Here is a 13,129-nt window from a genome sequence, read left to right as displayed (position 1 = left end):
GACAACAAGATCTGCACAATGCTTCTTGCAGAACTCCCTAGCTTTTTCCAAGGGGACACTTTCTGTGCTGAAAAAATACTGCTTGTCCCCATATATAATCCATCCATCTTCAGTGACTTCATATTCTGCAAGATAAATAATGAAACTCCATGTTCTGTACCTAGTGTGCATTAAGGTAGGCTCTTCTTGTTATACTGTACTATTCTCCAGGTAAGATGAAATAGACAGGAGCTTAGTGGCAGAAGAGCTTGTTTGTTCTGGTTTAAGTGGTGTTCCTGTAAAGGAAAGGAAAAATTAATTTTCTATATTTTTGACATATGCTCGTGATATTAAAGGAATTTTTTCATTCAGCAAAATATTATTTTGAGCCCCCAAGTTTTTAAGTGTAACGAAAACATGAATCCCTCCAATGTACTGGATTTTAGCAATCCATCATATGACTTACACTATATATTACTTTGATATTTGTGTAATAAAATGTGTTTTATGGGGGTGAAACTAAAGTATGCCTTTGGGAAGAGTAAGAGGGAAAATACAATGCAGAACGTGGTATGCTCCAAATCACTGGTATGTTCAGATTGACTCTCCAGCTCCTACCACTTTAGCAGTAATAGAAATGGAACTCTGCTATTTCTTCCACTGCTGCTAGCCCTTTAACTATAGGGCTTCAAGATGCTCCAGAACTGAGGTACAACTGCTGGTGGCCTAGCACCTCTCAGCCCTGCAGCGATTTTGAGTCCTACAGCTGGATAAAGGGGGGGTAGCCTGTCTACTGAACATTCTTACTGGTTGATTTGTTAGACAAAGACCTACTTCGATTGTCCTTCCAAAGATGTAAACAGGGGAAGGACAGGACAGGACGGGACAGCTTGCTGCCTTCTTAAAAGCCGAGGGGAGGGGAGGGATGTTGTGCAGAGGCCTGTACTCAGAGCTCTCCAAAGTAACAAAAGCCCAACTCAGTCTGTTACATAAAGTTGATTATGAAAGTCATCAAAAGTTAAAGCCAGGAAGACTGAATTAGTCCAAAAAACAGGCCTACTGCTACAACCCAAGGACCGTGCTGAGATTGCGACTGGTAAACAGAGGAGGCTGGAACTGGAAATGAATGGACCAAAACTGGTGTGTTAGAAATTAGGCTTCACTGGTGGACAAAATGATGAAGTGGTAGGCTATTCTGCCCATCATTCCCTTTTGGGGTCCTTAAAAGAGACTTCAGAGGGAGGGTCAAAATAATTAGAAGAGTGGAGTTAAAGGACTGAGCTTTACCAGCATGGCTGCCACCCCTACCATCTCTTGGGACACCAGGATCCACTGTGCCACCATTGGAGCTTCCCTGTCCTGATCCTGAGAGATGTGCTGAACAGAAAGGGCCAGAGAGAGGGACCCAGATGACTTTGCCACCTCCACCCCTTCTGGCTAAACCTGGAATGTGAGACCCTATCTCATGTGTCCTTTTCCTTCCTTATTTCTTCTCTTTTCTCTGTCTCTCTTTTTTGCCTTTTGTTTAATAAGAGATGAGTTTAAGCAACCAAGACACCACTCCACCACTTTGCACCACTCTTGTGAGCCTGTGACTAATGAGGCAGTGAAAGCAACACCCTAAACAACCTGATGCTGATAGAAGTTTACCAGGTCACAGAGTGGCTGATAACAGCTGGTGCTGTGTCTGTGCATCTACAGCAGTGAGACTTCAGGTAAGACTCAGCACCAGAGACAGAAGTTGTGTTTTCTGTTCTTTTCTGTCTCCTTGTGTGTGTGTTTTTGGTCAATGAATTACTTTAATGACATTGTTTTAAGGTCTGAATTAACTCCATCTCATTATAGCTGTGAGATACCATTGTGTCTCAGTCTCGCTGCATGTCCCCTTATGGAAAGAATGATTCTCAGGGTCACACCAATTTAATCTAATTAGTCCAGCTAACTGGTCATTGTTTTTTTTTGTCTAATATTCTAATTTAAAATAGAAAGTAACCTACCTTTCTCTGTTTGACAAATCCAATCGTTAAAATGTTCACAGTGTGTGTTAATCCAGTCCATGGAAAACTCTTCATTGACTAAAAGAAAAGGAGTACTTGTGGCACCTTAGACTGTTCCACAATGTTCATTTCCATGCTCATTACTATGTTCAGAATTATACCAGTTTTTATACCTCATCTACAGTAGAAACACAATTGGTTTAATTTCAAGCCAGGCTCTTGCTTTTTGTGCCAACAGCACATGGATGTGTTATGAAAGCAACATATTCAGCTTTTGTAAGAAGAGATATCAAGTGGGGCTAAAAATTAAGTGGGGAAAGGGAACTGCATTATATATCTGCATGCAGTAACTAAATACATTTTGGAGAGACTGTAGTATATCTTTGTCACAGTAATATAATTGCCTCCAAGTAGTCAGGGTCCTTCAATAGCCCCTACTTCCACTTGTTTTGATGGTATAATCTTAAAGACTAATGGGCCCCACTGGATTCCAGAACACTCTGAGGGGATTGCTGTCCAATCATTTCACCAGTGAGATGATGGCCTACTAGAAGATTATAGTCATCTTCAATCCATATCCCTTAATGAACTGCCCCCAGTCGCTCCAAGGATGATGAAGTTAGAAAGATAGCTATACGGCTAAAAACTAAATCACTCACTGGAGAGCCATTACTCCAAAAAAAGCCCTCATCAGGATCCAGGCAAAATAAACCAATCCAGAAAGGCCGAAAAGACAGTCCTTTGTCCCTAAAATGTGTGATAGAAATAGAACAACACATAACTATAACGGGATATAGGTCATCATTATACACAATCAATGTTAGTACTTACAGCAGTTCAGCAAATTTTAAGGCTCTCATATCTGTTGGAGGCTTAAAGGCATACTCAGAACTTTAAACCTAATAAGTTAAATTAATTGTGTCAGGATCTGTAGATAAATATTCTGGTACATGGTAGTGAAGTCTTGACACGCACCTCTGTATAGGAGACATCTCAAGTACTAAATTACCATCAACTAACTTTGATGGCGATTTTCAAAGCAGAAAGTGCAGTTAGGCATCTAACCCCCATTAATTTTCATAATCATCAAAGCAACACAAAATATTCCCTTGTGTGACAAATGCTGATGAAAAAAAATTGTTAGCTTGTTTTTATTTTTTAATGTTTCATTGTTGCCTTCTTTTAGGGGAAAAAAATTCCACATAGATTATGAACTACTACTTTGTTTGAAAATAGTTTAGCAAATATTATTTGACTGGATTACTGGCCTAATGGGTAGAGGGGAAGCAGTTGATGCGATATATCTTGATTTTAGTAGGGCTTTTGTCACAGCCCCACAGGACAGTCTTATAAGCAAAGTAGGGAAATAAGATCTATCTGAAACCGCTAAAAGTGCACGACTTGTTGAAAAACCATAGTCACAGAGTAGTTAACAATGATTTACTGTCAGACTGGGAGGATGTATGTAGAGGGGTCCACTACTATTCAATATTTTCATTAATGACTTGGATAGTGGAGTGAAGTCTGCTTATAAAATTTGCATATGACAGCAAGTAGGGAAGGGCTGCAAGAACTTTGGAGGGCAGGGTTAGAGTTCAAAATGACATTGACAAATTGGAGAACTGGTCTAAAACGAACAAGATGAAATTCAATAAAGACAAGTGCAAAGACAAGTACACTTAGGAAGGGAAAATCAAATGTACAAATACAAGTGAGGAATAACTGGCTAAGCAGTAGTCCTGCAGAAGATCTGGGGGCTATAGTGGATCACACATTGAATATGTGCCAACAATGTGATACAGTTGCTAAAAAGGCTAATATCGCTATTGGGTACATTAACATGAATATCGTCTGTACGACATGGCGGGTAATTGTCCCTTTGTAGTCTGCACTAGTGAGGGATCAGCTGTAGTACTGTGTCCAGTTTTGGGTGTTACACTTTAAGAAAAGTGGACAAATTGGAGAGAGTCCAGAGGAGACCAACAAAAAATGATAAAAGATTTTGAAAACCTGAGTGTGAGGAAAGGTTTAAAAATGGGTATGCTTAGCCTTGAGAAAAGGAGACTGAGGGAGAACCTAGTAACAGTCTTCAAATATGTTAAGGGCTGTTATAAAGAGGATGGGAATCAATTATTCTCCACGTCCTCTAAAGTTAGGAAAAGAAGTAATTGGCTTAATCTGCAGCAATGGACATTTAGGTTAGATATTAGGAAAAACATTCTAAGTATAAGGATTGTTAAATACTGGGATAGGTCACCAAGGCAGTTGTGGAATCCCTGTCACTGAAGGTTTTTAAGAACAGGTTAAACAAACACCTGATAGGATAGTCTTGGGCAGTGGTTCTCAATCAGGGGTACACATGCGCCTGGGGGTACCCAGAAGTATTCCAGGGGGTACATCGACTCATCTAGATATTTGCCTAGTTTTACAACAGCCTACATAAAAAGCACTGGGGAAGTCAGTTCAAACTAAAATTTCTTACAGACAATGACTTGTTTATACTGCTCTATATATTATATACTGAAATGTAAGTAAAATATTTATATTCCAGTTTATTTATTTTATAATTATATGGTAAAAATAAGAAAGTAAGATTTTTTTCAGTACTAGTGTGCTGTGATACTTTTGTATTTTTATGTCTGATTTTGTAACCAAGCAGTTTTTAAGTGAGGTGAAAGTTGGGGTTATGCAAGACAAATCAGGCTCCTGAGAGAAGTATAGTAGTCTGGAAAGGTTCAGAACCACTGATCTAGGCCTCTAGATATATTTGGTCTGGCCGCAGTGTGGGGAAATGGATGACCTCAAGGTCCCTTCCTGTCCTAGATTTCTAGGAAATGTAGTTAGAAATGAGTCCTAAATGGAAACATTGGCCATTCATTTTTTCCATTGCTCTTAAGTTTTTTGTACCATCTGAACCAATTTTAGAAGCTCCCCAACCACACTTAGAAATTAGTACATAACAATTCTGTTTAACCTGTGAAGTTTGTGTATTGACTCAACCCTTTTTCTAATGAACCTAACTAAACATATTCATAGATTTTCAACTGACTATTTTAGGAAGGATCCAAGAGCATTCTTAGTTTTGTTATACAACATGTTATACTGCAATATTGTTATATTGGAAGACCAATTATGAAGCCTATACTTACACTATTGAATGCTGTATCACTTGTTGTTCTTCTTTACTATTGATGGCAGCCAGATCTCCTCCTATCTCTCTACAAAAATCTCGAGCTTCAAGCCATGATTTCTTTTGGTTTCCTTCTCTCACAAAAGGCTAATGATATATTTTACAATTAAACACTGTATATTATGCTATATGCATTTAAAAAAGACATTTTAGCTATTTTCCTGTATGGGGATTTAAGACAATGTGAGAAATCAAATAGCTAATCATATAAAAGTAAACATATTTAAATTGGATTACAGAATGCCATCTTCAGATAGTCTGCTGTTTTGCTGATAGTTGACAGTTGAAACAAGTCCTATAAATAGTCTATACACTAGCTTGTTATGTTTGTACCATAGCCTGGGAATCTCTGCAGTTTAGACTTTCTTTGTATCTATCTGCATGTATCCAGTTCATTATTAGTTTGGAAATTTAATACTTACTTTGAAGCATGAACTGATGTTATCGTTTGAACCCCAACCCATGGGGCATTTGGAGTAAGAATTTTTTTCTGGAACAGGAGGATGAAAGATCATTGCTTCAGCTTGTTGTCTGCAGAGAAATTTTGCCTTTTCTTCACAGTCCTGAACATGCCATAATCCAGCTGCACTTCCAGTTCTCATTGCTACACACCCTGGCTTTCTTCCTTCATGAGATGTAAATGAAATTAAAATGCACACTTTTTTTCTTTTTGTTCCCCCTGTAATTTTCATATCTCATTTTATTATGTTTTATGAGAGTGAAACCTGTATTGGAGTTGGGTAATGGTTATCTGGCTGCTCGAATAAGGAGTTTTGCAAAGTGAATCATGTAAACTGAAAAGACGAGATTGGAGTTATCCAGCAACTTAACTCCTTTTCCAAAAATTTTAAATCTCAAATGCATGAGCAGTCATTGGTATCTAAAGGACACTCTGTCTAGGTCTTTTCTGTGACAATGCAAGTAGCCGGTAGTCTGTCATCTTGAAATGGTCAAGATCCTGCAAATAACTTCTGAAATTCTCACACACCCACATACTCACCTGACTTTCACATTCTTTATTTGGCAGTATGTGGTCTCAGAGCCTGAAAGCCATTTGGAACAATATTCCATGGATCACCTCCATAAAGCAACCAGTTTTTGTCAAACTTTGCTGTGGTTCTGTTTATCATATTTACTGTACTATTTAAAAGAAATCTTAATGCAAGGTGTCTAACCCAATGAGAAAGAGATAAGAGGAACAAAATGGATGAATAGATAGAAGCATGGAAAGCAGATACAGAAACCACCTGAGGACAGCAAAAGACATCCCTGCAAACTAGCCAACATCTTTCAGCCAGTTTTCTGTAGTACTCCTTTCCATCCTCCTTTCATTCTCTACACAAGGTGGCTTTTTCCCTTTTAACGATTGTGAAAGAAGAACTACAAATACCTTTGACTGCAGTATATATTTAAGGAATTATGGGGAGGAGGTGAGCAGCCCTCAGTGGTGAAAGAACAGATTGAGGACTATTTATAAAAGCTGGACATGCACAAGTCCATGGGTCTGGATCTAATGTATCTGAGGGTGCTAAGGGAGTTGATGGATGTGATTGCAGAGCCATTGACCATTATCTTTGAAAATGTGTGGTGATTGGGGCAGGTCCTGGACAATTGGAAAAAGGCAAATATAGTGCCCATCTTTAAAAGAGGGAAGAAGGAGAATCCGGGGAACTACAGACTGGTCAGCCTCACCTCAGTCCCTGGAAAAAGCATGGAGCAGGTCCTCAAGGAATCCATTTTGAAGCACTTAGGGGAGAAGAAAGTGATCAGGAACAGTCAGCATGGATTCACCAAGGGTAAGTCATGCCTGACTAACCTAATTGCCTTCTATGATGAGATAACTGGCTCTGTGGATGAGGGGAAAGCAGTGGATGTGTTATTCCTTGACTTTAGCAAAGTTTTTGATACAATCCCAGAGTATTCTTGCCAGCAAATTAAATAAGTATGGATTGGATGAATGGACTATAAGGTGGATAGAAAGCTGACTAGATTGCTGGGCTCAATGGGTAGTGATCAACGGCTCAATGTCTAGTTGGCAGCCACTATCAGGTGGAGTGCCCCAGGGGTTGGTCCTGGGGCCGATTTTGTTCAACATCTTCATTTAATAATCTGGATGATGGCATGGATTGCATCCTCAGCAAGTTTGTGGATGACACTAAGCTGGTGGGAGAGGTAGATACTCTGGAGGGTAAGGATAGGGTCCAGAGTGACCTAGACAAATTGGAGGATTGGGCCAAAAGAAATCTGATGAGGTTCAACAAGGACAAGTGCAAAGTCCTGTACTTAGGACAGAAGAACCCCATGCACTGCTACAGGCGGTGGACCGACTGGCTAAGCGGCAGTTCTGCAGAAAAGGACCTGGGGATTACAGTGGATGAGAAGCTGGGTATGAGTCAACAGTGTGCCCTCGTTGCCAAGAAGGCTAACGGCATATTGGGCTGCATTAGTAGGAACATTTCTAGCAGATCAAGGGAAGTGATTATTCCCCTCTATTCGGCACTGGTGAGGTCACATCTGGAGTATTGTGTCCAGTTTTGGGGGGCCCACTACAGAAAGGATGTGGACAAATTGGAGAGAGTTCAGTGGAGGGCAATGAAAATGATCAGGGGGCTGGGGCACATGACTTACGAGGAGAGGCTGAGGTAACTGGGCTTATTTAGTCTTCAGAAGAGAAAGGTGAGGGGGGATTTGATAGCAGCCTTCAACTACCTGAAGGGGGGTTCCAAAGAGGATGGAACTTGGCTGTTGTCAGTGGTGGCAGATGACAGAACAAGGAGCAATGGTCTCAAGTTGCAGTGGGGGAGGTCTAGGTTGGATATTAGGAAACACTATTTCACTGGGAGGGTGGTGAAGTATTGGAATGTGTTACCTTGGGAAGTGGTGGAATCTCTATCCTGAGAGGTTTTTAAGGCCCGACTTGACAAAGTCTTGGCTGGGATGATTTAGTTGGTGTTGGTCCTTCTTTGAGCAGGGGGTTGGACTAGATGACCTCCTGAGGTCTCTTCCAACCCTAATCTTCTATGATTCTATGAGTCTATAATTCAGTCTTGGTTAGTCTCTCAAAAACACAATATCATAGTGCATCATTAAGGAGAAATGTTTTGGTCCTGGCTAGCTGGACAAACAGAAAATAGTTTGGAATCACAATGCAGAAGGGAAACTCCTTTTAATTCCAAGAGAAGCTAAGGAGAGTGTAGCTGAGAAAGGAGAAGTCTATTAGATGTTCATGGTAGGTGAATGGGATACGGACTACATAGACCTGGAGCCTGATTCTTTGCAGTGGTGCAAAAATAAGTGAAAAGTGAATGGAAAATGCTACCAGATCAGAATGACAGCATTTTACACCCACTTGACCCTAATATAAATGGCTATGTATTGTGCAGGCCAAAGGAGGATCAGGCCCCTAGTACTTAGTGGTCTGTGATACTTGTCCATAAACAATAGCAAATTTCGGGATTCTGATCCTACGTTTTGGCTTTTTGTCTTGGTGGGTTAAAAAGCCAACTAAACTGATGTAGACAGCAGATCACTCATGCCATTTTTCAGAGTGGTACCAAAACTGGCAATAAAGCCATTTGTGACAGATTTGGAACTGCTCTGTAATACTTTATGAATAATATATATTGACCTCGTTTTTGGGATGTTTACTGTATTAATATATTGGGTTAACTCAGTAGAGAACTGTCTTGGAAAACAGGCAGGAAAGAAAAGAATGGCTCAAGCTAGCCACTTCTCAGCAAACATTCACGAGTTGTTAAGAGACAATGCCAGAACTATTAGCTTGGATGGTTTGGCCTCCTCTTCAGCCAACCTGCAAAATGGTTTGGACCATGAAGGGTCAAAGCCTGGCAACACAGACGAACAAAAGAACAATAGCTAAGTTGAAAGAGGGGCACACTCTCAAGGCAATAGTTGGTTGAGGGGAACCAGACTGAAACATAAGAAACTGTTGGGTGAGTTGGAAGAAGTTAGGCCTGCTTGGGTTACCATCAGGGTCTAAGACAAGACATTTATGATAAACATACATGAAGATTGTTTGTTGTTTTAAAATCCTTTTTACTCTAAAAAGGCTTTGCTCCTACAATGTTCAAATCAACACTTTTTTAAAAAGAAGGCTGTCTGATCGAAAGTAGAGTGAATACTTAATTGAAAAATCTGAAAAAAAATCACTTCCATTTGAACTTAAATGATCTTTTTTTTCATTTTTTTTCTCCCTGAAAAGGATGGGGAAAAATGATTTTGAGTAGAAAGAAACATTTCCTTCAACCTGAAATAATTTTTTTCTGTTTTAGAATCATAGAATCATAGAATATCAGGGTTGGAAGGGACCCCTGAAGGTCATCTAGTCCAACCCCCTGCTCGAAGCAGGACCAATTCCCAGTTAAATCATCCCAGCCAGGGCTTTGTCAAGCCTGACCTTAAAAACTTCCAAGGAAGGAGATTCCACCACCTCCCTAGGCAACGCATTCCAGTGTTTCACCACCCTCTTAGTGAAAAAGTTTTTCCTAATATCCAATCTAAACCTCCCCCACTGCAACTTGAGGCCATTACTCCTCGTTCTGTCATCTGCTACCATTGAGAACAGTCTAGAGCCATCCTCTTTGGAACCCCCTTTCAGGTAGTTGAAAGCAGCTATCAAATCCCCCCTCATTCTTCTCTTCTGCAGGCTAAACAATCCCAGCTCCCTCAGCCTCTCCTCATAAGTCATGTGTTCTAGACCCCTAATCATTTTTGTTGCCCTTCGCTGGACTCTCTCCAATTTATCCACATCCTTCTTGTAGTGTGGGGCCCAAAACTGGACACAGTACTCCAGATGAGGCCTCACCAATGTCGAATAGAGGGGGACGATCACGTCCCTCGATCTGCTCGCTATGCCCCTACTTATACATCCCAAAATGCCATTGGCCTTCTTGGCAACAAGGGCACACTGCTGACTCATATCCAGCTTCTTGTCCACTGTCACCCCTAGGTCCTTTTCCGCAGAACTGCTGCCTAGCCATTCGGTCCCTAGTCTGTAGCGGTGCATTGGATTCTTCCGTCCTAAGTGCAGGACCCTGCACTTATCCTTATTGAACCTCATCAGATTTCTTTTGGCCCAATCCTCCAATTTGTCTAGGTCCTTCTGTATCCTATCCCTCCCCTCCAGCGTATCTACCACTCCTCCCAGTTTAGTATCGTCTGCAAATTTGCTGAGAGTGCAATCCACACCATCCTCCAGATCATTTATGAAGATATTGAACAAAACCGGCCCCAGGACTGACCCCTGGGGCACTCCACTTGACACCGGCTGCCAACTAGACATGGAGCCATTGATCACTACCCGTTGAGCCCGACAATCTAGCCAGCTTTCTACCCACCCTATAGTGCATTCATCCAGCCCATACTTCCTTAACTTGCTGACAAGAATACTGTGGGAGACCGTGTCAAAAGCTTTGCTAAAGTCAAGAAACAATACATCCACTGCTTTCCCTTCATCCACAGAACCAGTAATCTCATGATAAAAGGCGATTAGATTAGTCAGGCATGACCTTCCCTTGGTGAATCGATGCTGGCTGTTCCTGATCACTTTCCTCTCATGCAAGTACTTCAAGATTGATTCTTTGAGGACCTGCTCCATGATTTTTCCAGGGACTGAGGTGAGGCTGACTGGCCTGTAGTTCCCAGGATCCTCCTTCTTCCCTTTTTTAAAGATTGGCACTACATTAGCCTTTTTCCAGTCATCCGGGACTTCCCCGGTTCGCCACGAGTTTTCAAAGATAATGGCCAATGGCTCTGCAATCACAGCCGCCAATTCCTTCAGCACTCTCGGATGCAACTCGTCCGGCCCCATGGACTTGTGCACGTCCAGCTTTTCTAAATAGTCCCTAACCACCTCTATCTCCACAGAGGGCTGGCCATCTCTTCCCCATTTTGTGATGCCCAGCGTAGCAGTCTGGGAGCTGACCTTGTTAGTGAAAACAGAGGCAAAAAAAGCATTGAGTACATTAGCTTTTTCCACATCCTCTGTCACTAGGTTGCCTCCCTCATTCAGTAAGGGGCCCACACTTTCCTTGGCTTTCTTCTTGTTGCCAACATACCTGAAGAAACCCTTCTTGTTACTCTTGACATCTCTCGCTAGCTGCAGCTCCAGGTGCGATTTGGCCCTCCTGATTTCATTCCTACATGCCCGAGCAATATTTTTATACTCTTCCCTGGTCATATGTCCAACCTTCCACTTCTTGTAAGCTTCTTTTTTATGTTTAAGATCCGCTAGGATTTCACCGTTAAGCCAAGCTGGTCGCCTGCCATATTTACTATTCTTTCGACTCATCGGGATGGTTTGTCCCTGTAACCTCAACAGGGATTCCTTGAAATACAGCCAGCTCTCCTGGACTCCTTTCCCCTTCAAGTTAGTCCCCCAGGGGATCCTGGCCATCCGTTCCCTGAGGGAGTCGAAGTCTGCTTTCCTGAAGTCCAGGGTCCGTATCCTGCTGCTTACCTTTCTTCCCTGCGTCAGGATCCTGAACTCAACCAACTCATGGTCACTGCCTCCCAGATTCCCATCCACTTTTGCTTCCCCCACTAATTCTACCCGGTTTGTGAGCAGCAGGTCAAGAAAAGCGCCCCCCTAGTTGGCTCCTCTAGCACTTGCACCAGGAAATTGTCCCCTACGCTTTCCAAAAACTTCCTGGATTGTCTATGCACCGCAGTATTGCTTTCCCAGCAGATATCAGGAAAATTAAAGTCACCCATGAGAATCAGGGCATGCGATCTAGTAGCTTCCTTGAGCTGCCGGAAGAAAGCCTCATCTACCTCATCCCCCTGGTCCGGTGGTCTATAGCAGACTCCCACCACTACATCACTCTTGTTGCACACACTTCTAAACTTAATCCAGAGACACTCAGGTTTTTCTACAGTTTTGTACCGGAGCTCTGAGCAGTCATACTGCTCCCTTACATACAGTGCTACTCCCCCACCTTTTCTGCCCTGCCTGTCCTTCCTGAACAGTTTATAACCATCCATGACAGTACTCCAGTCATGTGAGTTATCCCACCAAGTCTCTGTGATTCCAATCACATCATAGTTCCTTGACATCACCAGGACCTCCAGTTCTCCCTGCTTGTTTCCAAGGCTTTGTGCATTCGTATATAAGCACTTGAGATAACCTGTTGATCGCCCCTCATTCCCAGTATGAGGCAGGAGCCCTCCCCTCACAGACATTTCTGCCTGTGCTTCCTCCCGGTATCCCTCTTTCCCACTTACCTCAGGGCTTTGGTCTCCTTCCCCCGGTGAACCTAGTTTAAAGCCCTCCTCACTAGGTTAGCCAGCCTGCTGGCAAAGATGCTCTTCCCTCTCTTCGTAAGATGGAGCCCGTCTCTGCCCAGCACTCCTCCTTCATGGAACACCATCCCATGGTCAAAGAATCCAAAGCCGTCTCTCCGACACCACCTGCGTAGCCATTCGTTGACTTCCACGATTCGACGGTCCCTACCCAGGCCTTTTCCTTCCACGGGGAGGGTGGACGAGAACACCACTTGTGCCTCAAACTCCTTTATCCTTCTTCCCAGAGCCACGTAGTCCGCAGTGATCCGCTCAAGGTCATTCTTGGCAGTATCATTGGTGCCCACGTGGAGAAGCAGGAAGGGGTAGCGATCCGAGGGCTTGATGAGTCTCGGCAGTCTCTCCGTCACATCGCGAATCTTAGCCCCCGGCAAGCAGCAGACTTCTCGGTTTTCCCGGTCAGGGCGGCAGATAGATGACTCAGTCCCCCAGAGGAGAGAGTCCCCGACCACCACCACCCGCCTTCTCCTCTTGGGAGTGGTGGTCGTGGAACCCCCAACCTCAGGACATTGCATCTCATGCCTTCCAACCAGCGGAGTCTCCTTCTGCTTTCTCGCCCCAGACATATCATCTGGTCCACTCTCCGCAACGGTACCTGCCGAGAGAACATGAAAGCGGTTAGTTACCTGTGTCTGTGTTACTG

At 42.8% G+C, this 13,129-nt stretch overlaps 1 protein-coding gene across 1 annotated transcript in view; it reads right to left on the bottom strand.

The window, feature by feature from the left end:
- The window catches only part of LOC144260200 (macrophage mannose receptor 1-like), a 61,419-nt gene that overhangs the window by 21,523 nt on the left and 26,767 nt on the right, over positions 1-13,129 (bottom strand). Inside the window, 4 exon segments of the mRNA XM_077808755.1 lie at positions 3-125; positions 2,614-2,723; positions 5,126-5,253; positions 5,589-5,791. Of these exon segments, the coding sequence (XP_077664881.1) occupies positions 3-125; positions 2,614-2,723; positions 5,126-5,253; positions 5,589-5,791 (564 nt within the window).

The sequence above is a fragment of the Eretmochelys imbricata genome, chromosome 2 (genome assembly GCF_965152235.1).
Source record: "Eretmochelys imbricata isolate rEreImb1 chromosome 2, rEreImb1.hap1, whole genome shotgun sequence".
Classification (NCBI taxonomy): domain Eukaryota; kingdom Metazoa; phylum Chordata; order Testudines; family Cheloniidae; genus Eretmochelys; species Eretmochelys imbricata.
Note: the sequence above shows the minus strand (reverse complement) of the source record. Positions and strands in the feature narration are given on the sequence as shown.